A 17120-nucleotide genomic window follows, 5' to 3' on the forward strand; every position below is an offset into this window, starting at 1 on the left:
GTGTCCCTACTCCTCCGCCGTCCTACTCGGGGCAAAGGCACGAAGTAGCACCGCTGCTCGCGCCCACCCCCCTCCTCCTATCTCTCTTTCCCTGGCTTCCCGAAGTGTCCTGTCGCCGTCTAGTCTGCGATGGATAAGCGCTCGCCGGTCGCGACCGCCGCCGCCTTCGACGCCGCCGCCACCGGACGTTTCGCTCGCGCGCGACACTTATTCAACCTCGACGACGATCGGATCATTGGCGAGCGTGTGGGCCGGCGTGGAAGGCGGGGCAGGAGGAGCGGAAGAGGGTGATTTGGGAGAGAAATGAGAGCATTTAAAGGCAGCAGTGAGGCTCTGTCGGTGCGTAAAAAGTAGCGGTTCTTAACGATACCAAGAACACTGCGCCTCAGCGGCGTATCAGTGGTGGCAATTCAGACGATTTCTACGGATGCGCGTCACCGCGCGCACGCAAGCACTCGGATGAGCTAAGGTAGTATCGAACGAACCAATACGCAAAACAAAAAGAGAAAAATGTACAGCCAAGCTGTCAGTAATATAGCGGACGTCGTCTGTATGCTCTTATTGTGCATTTGTTTCCCATTCTTACGAGTACGTTAAAGAACCCCAGGTGGTCGAAATTTCCGGAGTCCTCCACTACGGCGTCTCTCATAGCCTGAGTCGCTTTGGGACGTTAAACCCCACAAACCAAACCAAACAATTCTTACGAGTGAGTGTAGACATCGTAACAATAGTATTACAGTGAGACTAGTTGTAATAAGGAATACGGTCCACTATCAAGAATGTGACGCAATATTTTCATGGGTTTGGCACCAGAGCCGCGGAATGAGAGAAATGGACCTGGTTCCAGTTTAGAAAGTGAAGCATATTGTCACGGCGTTGATACAAATGCCAGATGAGATGCGGGCACAGTAGGCAATCAGCGACATCACCAGTTGACAGCACATCCTGCGTCTTTCTTTGTCAGAGTGCCCCCTGGCATTTCCCCCCTTCTTAAGAGGAAGGCGCAAGGGAACTCGCGCATATGAGCGCTCACAAACAAAGAAATAAAAAAGTAGGTTTGAGAATGCAGTGTTCGGTTACCGCAGGGGAAAAAACTGACGTCATGAGTAGCACATGGGTTACCGCGGGAAAAAAAAAAAACAGCTTCATGAGTAGCACGCATGGATAGTCTCTGGAAGAGGTAGTTGGCGGCGTCTCTGCTCGGGGCCGTCTGGGTACACCTCGTATGTGACATCGCTGAGGCACCGCAATATTTTATACGGAGCGAAATAGCGGTAAATATTCTTTCCAGGCAATCCTCAGCGTCGAGCAGAAGTCCAACCCTAAACCTGATTGCCGGTTTGTAGGAGGCGCGTCTGTGGCGTAGGTTGTACCGCCGTGAATCTTTGTCTTGTTGCTGGACGATGTGGAAGCGTGCTAGCTGACGTGCTTGCTCGGCATCTTGGGCAAACTGTTCGGCGTCAGAAAAACGCTGGCTATCCGGTTCACAAGGAAGCATTGCGTCAAGCATCGTCTGAACTTCCCTTCCATAGAGGAGGCGAAACGGCTTGAAACGGGTAGTTTCTTGGACTGTCGTATTGTATGCGAATGTCACGTATGGTAAGATAGCATCCCAAGTCTTGTGCTGGGCATCGACATACATCGCCAGCATGTCCGTCACGGTCTTGTTAAGCCTCTCTGTCAGCCCGTTTGTCTGCCGATGGTAGGCAGTAGCTTTGCGATGGGTCGTATCACTGAGTTGAACCCCCTGGCAATATATAGGCTTAACGGGTATGCGGAGCTTACGAAAGTGCAACCCTTCTATGTGGCGGAAAATCGCACTGGTTATGTGGCATAAAAACTGAGAGCCCTAACTTTTCCCAAGCGAGAAGATAAATGTGCTATAAATATATTTTCCTAACGACCATTGCTTAGTTTTCACCCTTTTGTTAATCTCCATCCTCCTTCTCTATTCATTTACTTCATTCTTCACTAAAACAGACCCCGAGTATGTTCAACTCAAAGCGTCAAATGATAGCAGACAGGTAGCGCATTTTATTTAAAAGAATTGACATGGTGAGGATGACTCCTCGTCCTCCAGGGCTGTGAACCAAGTGACTTTCGAGGGTTGTGATGGAAATCCTCTGCAACAGACGTATCTGTTGTTAAAGCCGTCGTCATACTTGCTGCTTGCGGTGGTGGCTCACCGGGAGACAGTTACCAGGCACGCACATTTTCTTTTCGTTTTTCCTTCCATAGCAACAACTTTAAAAAAAGCTTGGTACAGCACAGGACAAACAATGCACAGACAGGAGCTATAGCAACATGTAGAAAGCCGTTCCCGCCAATTATTTTAACTTTCGTGCAACCCTTGTTTTCGGCTTTGCTGAGAATTTGCTTAATGGGCAACCAACGGAGCCGGAATACGACGCATCCTGTTTTTTTTTTCCTCGTCCACATCCTCCTGATTCTCTGGCTTCACTGCATAAAGCATAACCCTGCAACGAAGCCAACCTCGTGCACTTTGTAAGCAAATCTTTAATGGGTGGTCCAACATCGTGTCACCGCAAATAAATTTTAATTACATTTATCTTCCGTCATAATTAGAACCCAACTGAATTGTGCATTTATGTATGTTTACTTAATTTGGGGGGAAATAGAAGGCGCCTGTTGATTTTGCCCACGATCAAGGACTATTGCGCTTGTAATGTTCACAAAATGGCTGTGAATTAAACTAAATTTTCCAGCATCGCAGATATGTGAAAGTTTTCGCGGACATAAATGCATTCTGTTGTAAAGAAATAATAGATTGGTATACCGCCATACGAGCTTTGTATTTCTGGAATGAACAGTCCCAGCAAGATTTACGTGCGGTGCCCAAGGGCTCTTACTAATGCGCAGACCGAACTAATTGGCACGGCCATATCAAACGCGGGCCTCAATACAACGCATACTTTTATCAGTTTAACTAGCCACCGGATATCAATATAACTGCCAAAACACTTCAACGCGACTTTTGTTTTCTTAATATTGTGTGCGACAACCACCTGTACAGCTAGGAACCTGCACCGAGTGACTTAAACCCACCTCACACCCAAGTCACGCTCTGCAGGCTCAGGATGCTTTAAAACCACATCTGAAGCTGCGAAATTTATCGCAAATATGAGGACAGCCACGCAGAGAGCTGCAGGTAGCGGCACCGATCAAAAGATTCCCCTAGTTATCTAACAGAACCGGCCACACAGAAGTAAGGAGGACGACGGAGCGTAGAACGGCGGGGCAGAATTTATCGAAGAATTTGGACGCTGACAACGCAGTGCAATGCGGCTTGGCACTAAACACAGTAAGGTTCAAAATACAGCCTATTGAATATTCACAATTAGTAGCAAAATATAAACACGCGACGCTGAGGACAGTAAACACGCCAGAAAATGGCAGATCCACTCCGTTCGTCTGATAAAACTATCATCCCTCGGAGTGATGCTCCTTTCATTCAGACTTCACCGTTTCTGCGCTTCAAAAGTGCTGCGTTGTTTTCCGAGCTATTAAACTGATGTTGCGTGCCGTAGATCAATAGACAGTACCGCAATTTCGTAACAGGCAGTACGCAGTGATACACGAGTGATAAAAGTTATATATCGTTTCGCAGAAAGAGGAGAAAGCAAATGTACCGTCGTCTTCAAGACCTCATTCGTCGTGCGCCACGCGCTCAGCTGGCTGCATAAAGAGAAAGCATTTACCACTCCTGTTCTCTTTAAGGCTAATGGTAAAAATCGCATAGGCTAATCACTAAAGCAGTCTATAGGTTGTGTAAGTTTACTGCTTCTAACAACAGTGGATGGTTTTCTAAGCTCTGAAAATTTATTGCTGACGTAAGTCTGTGTCTGGTGAGAATGCACGAGAGTTGCGAAAATCCGCGCGGCGGAATCTTGGCGGACTTTGGAAAATAAAATTTGAAAGCCGACAGCAGCATTATAACTATTTTTCTCAGCTCTCAAAGTCACTCAACAGTCAGGATAAGCGTCATTCAGAGGGAAATGAATAGCGTCATTCATATTTATAGTCGTTTCATAGATGACGCAAAAATATGTCTTGCGCGAAGTTTTTTATGGTTTTGTAAATGTCGCTATATTGTGGTATAAAATCCGAATTAATAACGTTGCAACTAAATAGTGGTTTGGTTTGTGGTTTGATTTGTGGGGTTTAACGTCCCAAAGCGACTCAGGCTATGAGAGACGCCGTAGTGGAGGACTCCGGAAATTTCGACCACCTGGGGTTCTTTAACGTGCACTGACATCGCACAACACACAGGCGCCTTGCTTTTCGCCTCCACCGAAAAGCGGCCGCCGAGGCCAGGATTCGATCCCGCGTCCTTGGGAACAGTAGTCGAGCGCCGTAACCACTGCGCCACCCCGGCGGGGTACAGCTAAATAGTATTCGCCCAGCTAATTCCCTTCTTGGCTTTCATCATTTTTTTTTTATGCTCTCATATAGCAATGATACAAATATAACTTTTATTTATCAAATATCAGCTCGGAGAGACCCGCCGAGACAGGTTCACTAGCGCATGCCAGCACGTTTTTTGCTCCGATGAAGCAAAACCTTATAATGCCACACCAGAGCACCGATCACGTTACCAAGGCGCACCTTTGTGGCGGGGCTTAAAAGGCATAAAAAAGAAGCCCACGCTGTAACGTTAGTGAATTCAGTGAAGTTTATCATTAGAAGGATCGAAATTGTTTGCCATATCAAGCCGTGGGCGATTTGTAATCAAGGTTTTTGGGGAAGAGTTCGACGCTGAGAACAGAAAGAGGGACTCGAGATCAGTGCGCGCCGCCACTGCTAATTAGCGTTGCTCGTCTGCATTCTCTCAGTTTTTACCGAACGACCTCATTTTGGAAATTGCTCTGCGCAGTACCGGCGGAGGATCTTAAGATTTCTAGTGCTCTTTACAAAGTCCGTTCTCAAGATTCGACAGAGCGAGCTTTGATTTTACAAAAACCTATAGTACTTTATAACCTGCTCGCCTAGTTGAAATTCGATAAGGGATGTTTCATGTTCTGTAAACAAACGCGCTCATTTAAACACGAAAAAAAAACCATTAGTAGTTAAAAACTACTGATTACAGCCGACAAAGGCAGGTTCGAGATAATGAACTGGTTATTTTCGTTAGCGTTTCATCTATGCTGGGAAGAAAACTAGGTAACGTTTACAAAGGGAGTTTTGCTTCTGCGCCGCAGAATGTTGCTTCATTTTATACGCGCTTAACCATTAGTCAGCATTTTTGGAGAAGACAGTTATAAAACGACTTGTTTTTTTTTTTGTTTTTTTCGAACAAAACGCTCATTCCCAGACTAGACGAGTCCGTATAAGGACAACAGAAATCTCCGCCGAAACTGTGAGCGCTTTATAAGCAACGAGAAAAACCGCTTTACTAGTACCATACCACTGTCACGGCGAATCTTAAACAATGTGCTGAAGCATCAAGTAGAAAGCAGTAATGTGCCGAAGTGCTTTTATACAGCGACTGTAAAAACAAGGTATTAATTATCAACTCCGCATGATCACCTTGAAGACGCCTGTTTTCGTAGCAGCAACACGGACACAAAGCAATTTGTACGCAGTCTGCAAAAGAAAAAATAAATAAATATAAATAAATAAAAATTAAAACGAACGGATAAAACGACCACCTATCATTAAAATAATGAAGGGAGTCTGCGCTAAAGAAAGGGGGGGAGGGGGGATATAAACTAAAAAAGTGATTTTTCTTGTTTTGCGCCCATGACACGTGGGGGATAAACCCACGAGCAATGAATACAAGCATTCATTAAAAAAGAAAAACGTGATAAAAACCTCGCCGTCGGTAATGTTGATGCGTCCTACATACAGAACATATTGCTGCCACGATCTTGGTCGAGCACGTGGAAAATAACGAACAAAACGCAGTCGAGTCATGTTCATTAAGAAGCGAAAGAACGTAATAAACTGTCCTTCCTTCTAAGCAGCAACAATGTCTAGAAGACTAAATAAAAAATAAAAGCGACATCCAGATAAATATATCACAGTTCACTGAGCGGTCTTTTCGCGTAGTGCTATTATTGGACCAGCTGGACGATATTTAAGTATTTTTTTTTATTTACAATACTGCCGGTCTTCTTCCAAGACCATAGCAGGGGGCTTTTAGTACATTTAGAGCAGAGAACATATATACATATCTTTCATGGGCAGCACAACAGGACATAAAAGTACACGTACGCGAAAAGAGGAAACATTACAAGGGCTAAAATTACGTACAAAGCAAAAAGATCAGCAATAAAAAACAACTTCACAATGCAGTGCACATCGCGTAAATCGCAAAATTGTACACGTGACGTATTCCTTGGTCAGCAAGCCTGTCACTCTGTTCGTCAATGGTCATTTGCACAGCTCTCTCTTTCACTAACCACCCACTGCATTAAGGCCAACCCACCTTAATTATCCAGCCTGCTGATATAGCATATATATGGTTTAAGAAAGGCAATATACTATTACGGCCATCAGTACAATATCATGGCGCGTTTAAAAAAATAAAATGCCAGTAGGTCTCGTCTCGCACCACTGCGTGGAGAGAGCTTGACCACATTTAAACGTAAAATAAGAGGAGAGTTTTAAAAATTATTTTTGTACTACAATAGAGAGGGGCTTACAATTTAGTTCTCCATTTGATCATTTGACAAAAGAAAACGCAAAAAAAAAAAAAGAGGCAACATGGGCAATAATTGATCTTCGTTTAATAATGTTTTGGTGAACTGCAAAGCAAATAGCGATTTCTGTTGCTAAAAAAGCTGAGCACTTTTGTTCCCAATCAAGAACGTCAAGAGACAAAGCAGTGTTATCTCACTACTAAAACTAATAACATACTTCAAGCGCATGTATTGACCCCATGCCCAGCTAGCTTTCTTTTCGATGCTTTGTTAGGGCATCGGATCGGTCATACCTGCACATATTTAAACCAAGCGTGCTTGGTGTTCAGTGGTGTTCTCTACCTAACATGTCGCTACCTGACTTAGATTCAGATTGTATCTTTTTATTAATTGCCGTGCAAGTATCATCAGCGAGCCGAGACAATTAAGTCAATAGCGCCGTAACTTGGGCTTGTTGGTTTAGTTTTGCTAGCTGCAGCAATTAGAAGATAAACACTATGTGTATCCTCCTTCCTTCTCTGTAACAAGTAGAAAATCAAAGCATTATTTAAGCCACCATGTTTATTTTATTTACTCACACGATAATGTATTTGGCCAGTGACCGAGCTGTGAGAGTCAGTGAATAGTAGTCACCCGTCACGCAAGACAAATATTCGAAAGAGTGCGACAGTCATGGAGAAAAAAAAATCAAAATTGTGTTAGTCAGTTTAATCAAAATACAAAATTCCTCTGTACGAGTCCCGTAAATCACTCAAACCACTAAGACATGCAGCTTGCAAGGCATTTCCGACAACGGTCACGATCAATGAAACCGTCCAACAATATCAGCAAGCCTGTCACTCTGTTCGTCAATGGTCATTTGCACCGCTCTCTCTCTTTCACTAGTCACCCACTGCATTAGGGCCAACCCACCTTAATTAGCCAGCCTGCCGATACAGCCTTCAGTCATTCACTGCAATCCGTAAACTGCTCAGTGGAGTGAATCATTTAAGTTAGCCATGGCAAACAGGCAGATTGAGAGTTGGTCATCACGTTTACCAAGCAAATGAGTCGGCACTGTCAATCAGGCGAATCAGCTGTCGGTGACTGCCTAATATACCCAGGCCAACAGGCGGCCAATGCACAAATTGTCACCTCGGTCTGGTCACACTCTATTCAATCAGACGGACAGGCAGTATGGAGAAATCTGGCTGACGAGCCCCGTTCCATTTTGCTCATGCAGGAGCTCGGAGGCCCTGGACGCGGAGCCCCCTCCGCCGAGCGCGCCGGCGGCCAACAAGGGCGTGGCGGCCGCTGGTATGCGAATGGCTAACGGGCGGGTGGCCAGCGGGACCCCTGACGCCTGCCCGGACGCGCACCAGAGCGTCAAGATCTGCATCGACACCAGCGAGCCCGGCACCGCCACGCCCAAGAACCAGGACGCCGTACAGTTCTTCCCGACGCCCTCCGGGTAAGCAAAGTCGGTACTATATAGTTATGTGCGGCTCGGCATGGAGAATCCTGGTACCCCCCCCCCCCCTTCCCTGCAAGGCTGCGACTTCTTTCTGGCTCCTCAGGATGAAGCCGGCGTACTAAGCATAACATCCCAGTTCTGAGGATGCTTGGTGCAGACGAGGAGAAGCAAAAGTGGGGAGGCCACCAGCGCTGAGTTTTCTGGATAAAATTAAATTTAAAATAAAAACGGCGCTTGGCGGTTTCGACTTTTCTGCACCTCCCGTCCTTTTTGAACTAAGCATTTCAAAAAGTAGAGCCGTACATTCGTACTGGACAGCTAGTTTAAAAAATCGGGATGAGAAATAGTTTCACTTTATTCTTGACCGATAGGCCATTCGCTTCTCCCCGGCAGCCCCTCCAGGGTTTAGACGCACATTTTCTCATCAGTTTCCGTCGCGCAGGTCTTCGGTGCTTCCGCAGTTGCGCACTTGGGAGACATTTGAAGCAGAGGCTTTAAACGGTGCTCGCGTGGCTACGAGTCATCATAGCTGACCTTTCGGAGGCATGGTACGCACAGACGCACACCGGAGACGTTCGGCGACCGCTCCCTCGCATGCGCGCACGGTCGAAACAAATGGTCTGAGAAGTGTTCACTGCTGCCCCTTGGTGTGTGCGCCATCGCTGTGGAGCCGACCGATGCAGGAAAGAATAGAGTCGGGCTATTTGGAGACCCGCCGAGAGTCGATCGCGCACCGCACGCGCCCGGCAAGCGAACGCGACGAGTGCCTGCGTGTATACGAAGAAACGATCGGGCCGCTATAAAGCGGAGCAACAGCCCTTTCCACGTCCGGGTTCATCAGACCTGTTTTAAGCGTTCTGCCTTTTCGACCGCTCCGAGAGCGGCCATCACAAGGCCCGTTGAACCGCAAATATTGATCATCATCGGTTCAACTATGTCGATTACGAACCGGTTCCCATCGTTCTGTCGCATACCCAGAAATTTTGGTCATTTTGTAGGAAATAGTTTTTGAACGTAATTTGTTTTGTTGTTTTTTTTTTGTTGTTTTTTTTTTTTGTTTGTTTTTTTCACATTCTCTCCCCGCTGTCATATATATTTTGTTGTCAGTTCTCGAAAACGAGCCCCATTGGTTTCATAGGTCAATCTTAATTACTCCTTATGAGTGCAGGAGAAACTTCACAAGCGAACCTTTGCTGTGGGCCGGAGTTTTAGACCATTCGAATCAATATTTCCTTAAAAAATATCTCGCAACTGTGCCGCACTTTCGTCACAAATATTTAACAACGCTAACTACTGTTCTTTCTTTTTTTTTTTATGGCCATCTTAATGTCAGCACAGCACTATTTTCAAAGGCAATTTTTTGCTACGTATCCAAATCTTGAACGTTTACTATCAGCGTATTCATTAACGTATATTATAATAATCCGCAGTTTCTTGCCAATTATATTCAAAAACGAAGCCCATCGGTTTAATGTAACAGCTTTAACTACTCGCTGCGACAGCAACAAAAATTAAAGCAAATAGTTTCCACGCATCGGCAAGTTAGACCACCGCAAAAAAAGCTGCATACCTATCTTACAATATCTCGCAATTATTTCGCAATTAAAGGTTGTCTCAGAATTCTAACTTGGCTAACAGTTTCCTGCAATTGCAAAACAAAATGCAAAAAAAGCGGTCCGTTAAAGTTTTCCGTGTGTGTCAGTGGGCTCAGTGCACCCAAAGCGGTCTCACGAATCATGCGTTGATGCGACCTCAGGCACAGGCGCACATGAAAATTCAGATTTTGTTTTCTTAGCTTTTCAATGTTGTTTTTCTCGAACACGTCATTGTGATGCAGAGAGCACCTGCTGCAGTTGCAGCTCCGAAGCCTCTAAATCAGAAAACTAGGCTAGTTCGTGTTTCAAATAGTAAGGCAGCCTATATATGAACAAACATAGGCATATAAGGAACAAATGACGCCGCTTATACCATTCCATGTCTGCTTGCTCACGCTAGATATTGCTTTCTTAAGTGTCACTAACGTGCAAACGCACGCTCCACCGTCGAACGGTGCCCGTTGTTCCTACACCGGTGTTGAAAAGGCCTTAGGACTCCCATGTATTGCCAGCAGAAAAAACGAAACATGCTGGCCAACTAACTGAGGAGGCCGACGAAAGTGAAACACGCAGGCTAGTCTTTGACGCAGTGCGTCACTGTGTCACTCTGTGTCACTCTTCACAAAGTGAACGAAGCAATCTGGAGGTCTGGTCAATCAGTCAGGTCGATTATTATAGTCATATTGAACCTTCACCCCTCAATCTGATTCGAGTCCTCTACTAGTACTTTTTTTTATTTCTTTATCTTTTCTTCTTTTAAAAAAAAAGTGGTGCAGTTGTCTGCTCGTTTCTTGTCTTGCCCCCATACAGCTGCTTGCTTAAATTATGCGCGTCTACCCCTTTCAAGCACCGCCGTAAAGCAAGAGGCTCAAATGTGGCCTCCCGACTGAAGACTCTTGGCCTAAATGGTGCATCACTTATACAATAAAATATAGAGAAGACAGGCTTTGTCCCATTTGTGCTTGCCCACTTGGTTCTTGAATCGGTACCCCGAAGTTTTCCCTTTACCTAGGGGATTACCGGGGCTATGTACCTGACCGTGGCGTATGTCGGCTGTTGCAGCGAGCAGCAGGTCCGCGCGGCGTCCGATGGCAGCGCAGCAGCCAATGCGGCGGCGGGCCGCGCCGCGAAGGAGGGCGACGACGTGTCCCTCTACGGCACCCCCAAGGAAGAGCTGGGGCCCGGCGGCGGAGGAGGCCTGTCCGAGGCCAAGGCGTCCTTCATGCGCAACCAGCTGGAGGCCCTGTTCCAGCCGTCCGACAACAAGCTGGCCATGAAGCTATTCGGATCCAAGAAGGCGCTCATGAAGGAGCGCATACGGCAGAAGGCCGCCGGACATTGGATCATTCACCCATGCAGTAACTTCAGGTATTATACCCATATACTGTGCTCCGCAGCGTGCCTGTCTCTCAAGCAGGAACCATACAATGTTTCCTAGCTTACTAGTCATTACCGTGCAGTACTAGCTGTGAATCCCTTAATACCTGACGTTCAACTGCTTGTTATTCTTCAGCTAACGCAGTGGCAAATAGTAGGTCTTGTCCTATAGATATTAGAAAGTGAAATTCAGCGTCGATGGCAACAAAACAAAGATAGCAGGATGCGTGACATAAAAAAAAAAAGAGAAGGAAACAATGAAGCTGGCTCCGAAAACAGCGGCTTTTCCAGAAAAAAAAAAAAAAAAGCTGTGCTGCGCGTTTTAATTTTTATCATTTAGCACAGCGAAAAAAACGCAACTGCAACCTCATTCCGTGCGTTACCAAATGCAGATTTCTGTGATTCTGGGCCTGGCATACCAGGTCACGAAATAACTGCTACTTCGCTAGACGCTCGCTAGCTATTAACGAGGAGCGGCCGCCTGGCAGTGGACTCAGCGCCTCTTACAGCTTTCCCATTTAAAGAAATTGCTCGCTCAATTACGAAGCCCATGTCCATTCCGTGGAGTCGCAAATCTCTCCTGTTAGCTCCACTGTGCTTCTTTAAAGCCGGCAAGAGCAGCCGCAATCACCATTGCCGTCCTCTGTCCCTAAATCAGATCTGAGGCACGCTCCCTACTCTGGCATGCAAGATGAATATATGCGCTACTCGTTTCGAGGCAAACAAATAAAAAAAAAAAAACTTCGCTCTTCACTCTCCGTTCAAACAAATCTCTCGGGAAGTTGCACAGCCTCTTCTAAATTGGCGCGGCGCACTCAGCGAGTTCCCAGAGAGCTTAGCGGACACCCTCCTTCTCCCCTCGCTTGTTTGGCCTGCTCCCCCTCTCCTCACGAGAGGCTGTTATGCAAATAGCCGGCTCGTCGCTACTCCTACTACGCGCACGCCGAGAAATAAATAGGACGCAATAACACTGCTGCGGCAGGGACGACGGCGGCGGCGAACAGCTGGTTTCCTCAGATCCGCTCTCAAAACAGTGCAAAATGCGACGAGCCGCTTCGGCGGCAAGGCTGGAGCGGATGGGAAGGGGAGAGTGGGGGACATGCCCTTACTCTATGGGCGCGTAATGGATTCGCGATTGGGCTTTAATGACATCGTCGGCAGCCCACTGTGGGGTGACGTAGAACGGGAGAACACGGAGAGGAGGAGGAATGCGAAGAGAGTAGACGGGGTTCGGCCCTTCTAGGAAACTCGACGAAAGTGCGACGAGTGATTAGCGTGAACTGCTGAAAAAGAGAAAACCAAGCGTGCAGAAACGAGAAAGGCAGTATAGAATGGCTGAGAGGAAGTATACAATGTGGGTGGGGAGAGCTTACTTCACGTAAACAACGGAGACGCCGCTAGATGTGTTGCTTAACAGTTTTCGAAAGAAAAACAAACGAAACACGCAAACAAACTGTACGAGAGCAGAATGGTGCATCGCTGTCACCACAGCATTGACGAGGGATTGAACTGACATCTAGTAGATTTGAAGCCGTTCTTAGCAAATTATGGAAGGGCAAAAGCACTGGTGAGGCGAGCGCGAGGTGTGATGAGCGCCTTTAATTAAGAGCGAAACGTGCATTAATCGAGAGTTTTGTAAACTTTTACGCAATGTGCGATAACACCCTTGCGAAAGGGGCGCTTGAAAATGTTCCGGTTATGCGCTGCGAAACGAAACGAGAGAGAGAGCTCGCGAAGCAACGATAATAATAGTGGGTTTCGAGGAAACGAGTGAGGTTCTGGGTCCATTAAGCAATTATACGTCACATTGCAGCATGCGTCGAACGATGTTATGTCTGCGTTGCAGCGCGTGTTACATGATTTCGACATGCCATACGCCGCCAGTAAGATGAGGGCGCACGCATCGATGGTAGCCGTTTGCAGCACTAGCGAAGCGTCAACCAGTGTTGAGAGCGTGGTAATATGCGACAACGTAATTATCAAAAGATGGAGGCCATGCAACCAATTCTCGGCCTACTGCCAACAAAACTTACGTGTTCAGGTAAAAAAAAAAAAAAAAAAAAAGCCTTGCAGCGCAAGTGAGCGTACACTCCCGCCAAACCTAAAAAGTCTAGATCGAGCCGGAAAATTTTGTCGAAGGTAGCCAATTATTTTTTTTATTTTTATAATTGCAGATATTTTTTGCAGATCAGTCACAATGCATTGGAGATAGCAGCGGCCCGGTGCATAAAAAGTACAAAATTTTCGAAATAGATAACGGCTGCTTTTCTTATTTATTTGTTTGTTTGTTTGTTTGTTTGTTTGTTTGTTTGTTTGTTTGTTTGTTTGTTTGTTTGTTTGTTTGTTTGTTTGTTTGTTTGTTTGTTTGTTTGTTTGTTTGTTTGTTTGTTTGTTTGTTTGTTTGTTTGTTTGTTTGTTTGTTCATTCGGGTACCTACAGGGCCCTAACAGGGGCATTTGTTACCCATGCGCGCTGCGGTAAAACCACTACTAAAGGCTTGTCTGCGCGAACACGCTAAAGTTATATCTGATGCTTCACTCGAGCGAGTTTAGTTGTTTCTTATGTCGCTAGAACAAGCAGGAAAGCAGACTTATCAGAAGCTGAAAGCAGAAGAAGCAGAGAGAGAGAGAGAGGAATGTGTGTGTGTGTGTGTGTGTGTGTGTGTGTGTGTGTGTGTGTGTGTGTGTGTGTGCGCGTGCGTGCGTGCGTGTGTGTGTGTGTGTGTGTGTGTGTGTGTGTGTGTGTGTGTGTGTGTGTGTGTGTGTGTGTGTGTGTGTGTGTGTGTGTGTGTGTGTGTGTGTGTGTGTGTGTGTGTGTGTGTGTGTGTGTGTGTGTGTGTGTGTGTGTGTGTGTGTGTGTGTGTGTGTGTGTGTGTGTGTGTGTGTGTGTGTGTGTGTGTGTGTGTGTGTGTGTGTGTGTGTGTGTGTGTGTGTGTGTGTGTGTGTGTGTGTGTGTGTGTGTGTGTGTGTGTGTGTGTGTGTGTGTGTGTGTGTGTGTGTGTGTGTGTGCGTGTGTGTTATGGAAATGTAAACAATATAATACTCAGGGAAGGCTTGTCTACGCGAACACGTACGGATCCTTAATTTCGTTATCTAGCCTGCCATGATCTTTACCGTCAACAGTGGCCGAGAACTACGTGGGCCTTCGCTTCCCTGCATTTATATATTTTGCAGTTTCCGCCATATGAACAGAGCCAAGTGAATTCTATGATGAGCAGCGATGCAATTTCATATGTCCTCTTGAATTTACTTCAGCTACCGACTTCCAGACGCGTCTGCTTTCACTTATTGATGCATCGTGATCGCGTCTGCTTTCGTTTGTTATTGATGTAGTTTGAGAGCAAAAGTGAGTCGTAACGAAAAGCAACCACATTTTAACTTATAAATATCACTCAGTAGTCTTCGCGTCCCGCTCCCTCGTCGGTCTTTCTCCCGTTTCTCGAAGCTGGCCACCAAATAATCCACGCAAACCAAACGGATAGGCAACAAACACTAGAAGTCGCAGCTTGCCAAGCCAACCCGAGTCGATAGCCGTCGTCGCCAACTGCAGTGCTCTTGACAGGAGCATAATCGACCCTGCTGTTTTCGCTTGATAGTTTCCCGGAAATCTTCGTTTACTTACTGTTCTTTTTTTTCTTTCCATTTTTCTTTTTTTCCTCGGCAGCCATTTTTGCGCGCGTGACGCTGGGCTCCAAGCAGGCGGCGCCGACGCAGGCTTCCTCAGCTGCAAAATCTGTCCCGCTATGCGAAGCAGCATTTGGTGGAGACGCAGCCATATCGTTCAATATATCTGCGCGCTATTTCAGCCGATTGAGTAGCGCAGAAATAGAGAGAAGAAGAGAAGCAAAAAAAAAAAGGAAAAGACTGAAGGCGCTTAAAATGCGGAAGCCCACTCCCTCCAAAAACAGGCCCGTCTTAACCCTGCATGTCGTTTATTTCGCTCAATCTCTGCCGATTTCGCAGAAAAGATTCGCCTATTAAAGGCGCTTAAGGCGCGAAGAGTAGCTTCGAGAGGCTGTTCGAGGCTTTTTTTCTCCGTTACGTCCTGACGTAGGGTGCGCGAAAGAAAAAGAATATCGCTTATCGCAAAGTGCAAGTATGCGCCACGAGCTAGTTGGTGGTTCATTTCCGGGAGTTAAAACGGCATAAAGTGAAGTGTTCGACTTGCGAGAACGGGAAAGCGAAACTGCTGACTTCCAAGCGCTCTAACTCGAAGGCCATTTCCCTCTTCGACGCTAAAGATTTTTCCGTATTGATTATACAGCTGGAAACGCGAGCAATAATCGTGCAGAGAGGTATAAAAAAATGATGTCAAAGTAGAACGTTGTCATTATTCGCTGCTGCACGCTGAGAATGTCTTCGGGAAGAATTTCTCTTTGTTTCTTGTTATTTCACGTTTACAAGTCATTGCTATAGCTATGTAGATGCAATTCACAGATTCGTTGTTCTCTTTTCGAGTTATTTAAACGATTGCTTCGTACAGATACCTGTTATGCTTAAAACAGCCATTTACTCACCAGCAGCGTCAAACGTGCGACGGCTGGTCGACCGCCCTCACTCAGTGCTTCTTTTTTTTAAGAAACGACAAAAAAGAACAGCATTCTGATTCGATGATCAATAAGCTGCGTGTGCTGAATGAACATGTGTGTCCAGTAAAATTCAGACGAAGTCTAGAGAGTTTCATGTGTTGTCACATACGTGTGACAGCGTCAGGTAAAAAATTACTGTAAAAATGAAGAGCGCAAACGCACAGGCGTCACTTCGAGATGCGCCACTCAAAAGCTGACCGTGGGAGAGCTCTTGCATGCTTCGCCGCTGCGCTAGCATTTGTGCCCTTGTGCGTGCGGCGGTAAGTTGACCGGCAATTTCAAGAAGGAAAAGGCGGTTAGGTTATTAGGGAACTTTACAATATGGGACCCTATCGGTTAGGGGAATGGTGTAATAGCGGAGGGGCGAGTTCACATGCGCAGAGTGATTATACCGCACCCCTCGCATATTCATCGCAGCACTCTGAGAGTGCGCATTGTCACTCCGGTATTACGCTATCCCCCAAAAGCGGTTGGGGCCCGTCATTCTAAAACTCCCTATTAAGGGAAAACGTTTGGGGGACACTTGATCTCCGCTTTTTAAGGTATGACGCAACAGCACTAATCACTCTTAATTCCCTTAGCCCCGCGGGGGTGGCGCAGTGGTTACGGCGCTCGACTACTGTTCCAAGGAAGCGGGATCGAATCCCGGCCTCGGCGGCCGCTTTTCGATGGAGGCGAAACGGAGTGGCGTCCGTGTGCTGTGCGATGTCAGTGCACGTTAAAGAACCTCAGGTGGTCGAAATTTCCGGAGTCCTCCACTACGGCCTCTCTCATAGCCTGAGTCGCTTTGCGACGTTAAACCCCACAAACCAACCAACCAATCTTAATTCCCTTAATTAATGCGGCTGCTATCTCACGCATACTCATTAGCATACAGTCTTAAGATAACACATTATATGAAAGGTCGCACGTCATAGATACAATATCTCGCTTTAATCAAGCCGCAGGAACGTGCCTCGTGGCCAAGAGGCAGCATGGATGCATGGCGGGCTTGTATAGCGCAACCCGGTGATTTGAGAAACGGGTGTGCTTGAGATTTTCTCTTCTTTTTTCTCTCTATACTATGCGATATAAAAAAGCGTCTGCGTGGTCAAGGGTAGCGTGTATGCCTACGGATCCAAGCGCCTCGAGCTCAGTTCCCGTCTCAACTTAAATTTCCTTTTCAGCGCGGTTCAGTTACCTTACATGCTTACATGTCAGTGATCAGGGTGGATGTTCGGGCGAGTTGGTTTATCATCATAGAAATGCAGCGCTTTGAAGACAAGGACAAAACAGAGTGGACAGCACGTGCCCTAACTTTCAACTCAGTTTTATTCAATATATTACAGGCTTTTATACGCTATAGGAGCATAGACGAAACATGATACTAGCATGTCATCGCAAAGCACGTCACCACACATAGCACAACTTAACGTATGTTTTCTTTTTTTTTTTTTTTTCTAAGA

At 46.3% G+C, this 17120-nt stretch overlaps 1 protein-coding gene across 3 annotated transcripts in view; it reads left to right on the forward strand.

Moving 5' to 3' along the window:
* The window catches only part of LOC146198723 (uncharacterized), a 321357-nt gene that overhangs the window by 278503 nt on the left and 25734 nt on the right, over nt 1-17120 (forward strand). For all 3 annotated transcript variants that reach the window (XM_084594220.1, XM_084594219.1, XM_084594221.1), the window contains 2 exons: nt 7885-8112; nt 10773-11078. In XM_084594220.1, coding sequence (XP_084450346.1) covers nt 7885-8112; nt 10773-11078 — 534 coding nt within the window. The remainder of the gene's footprint in view (nt 1-7884; nt 8113-10772; nt 11079-17120) is intronic.

The sequence above is a fragment of the Amblyomma maculatum genome, chromosome 2 (assembly GCF_055883805.1).
Source record: "Amblyomma maculatum isolate TAMU_Amacu chromosome 2, ASM5588380v1, whole genome shotgun sequence".
Classification (NCBI taxonomy): domain Eukaryota; kingdom Metazoa; phylum Arthropoda; class Arachnida; order Ixodida; family Ixodidae; genus Amblyomma; species Amblyomma maculatum.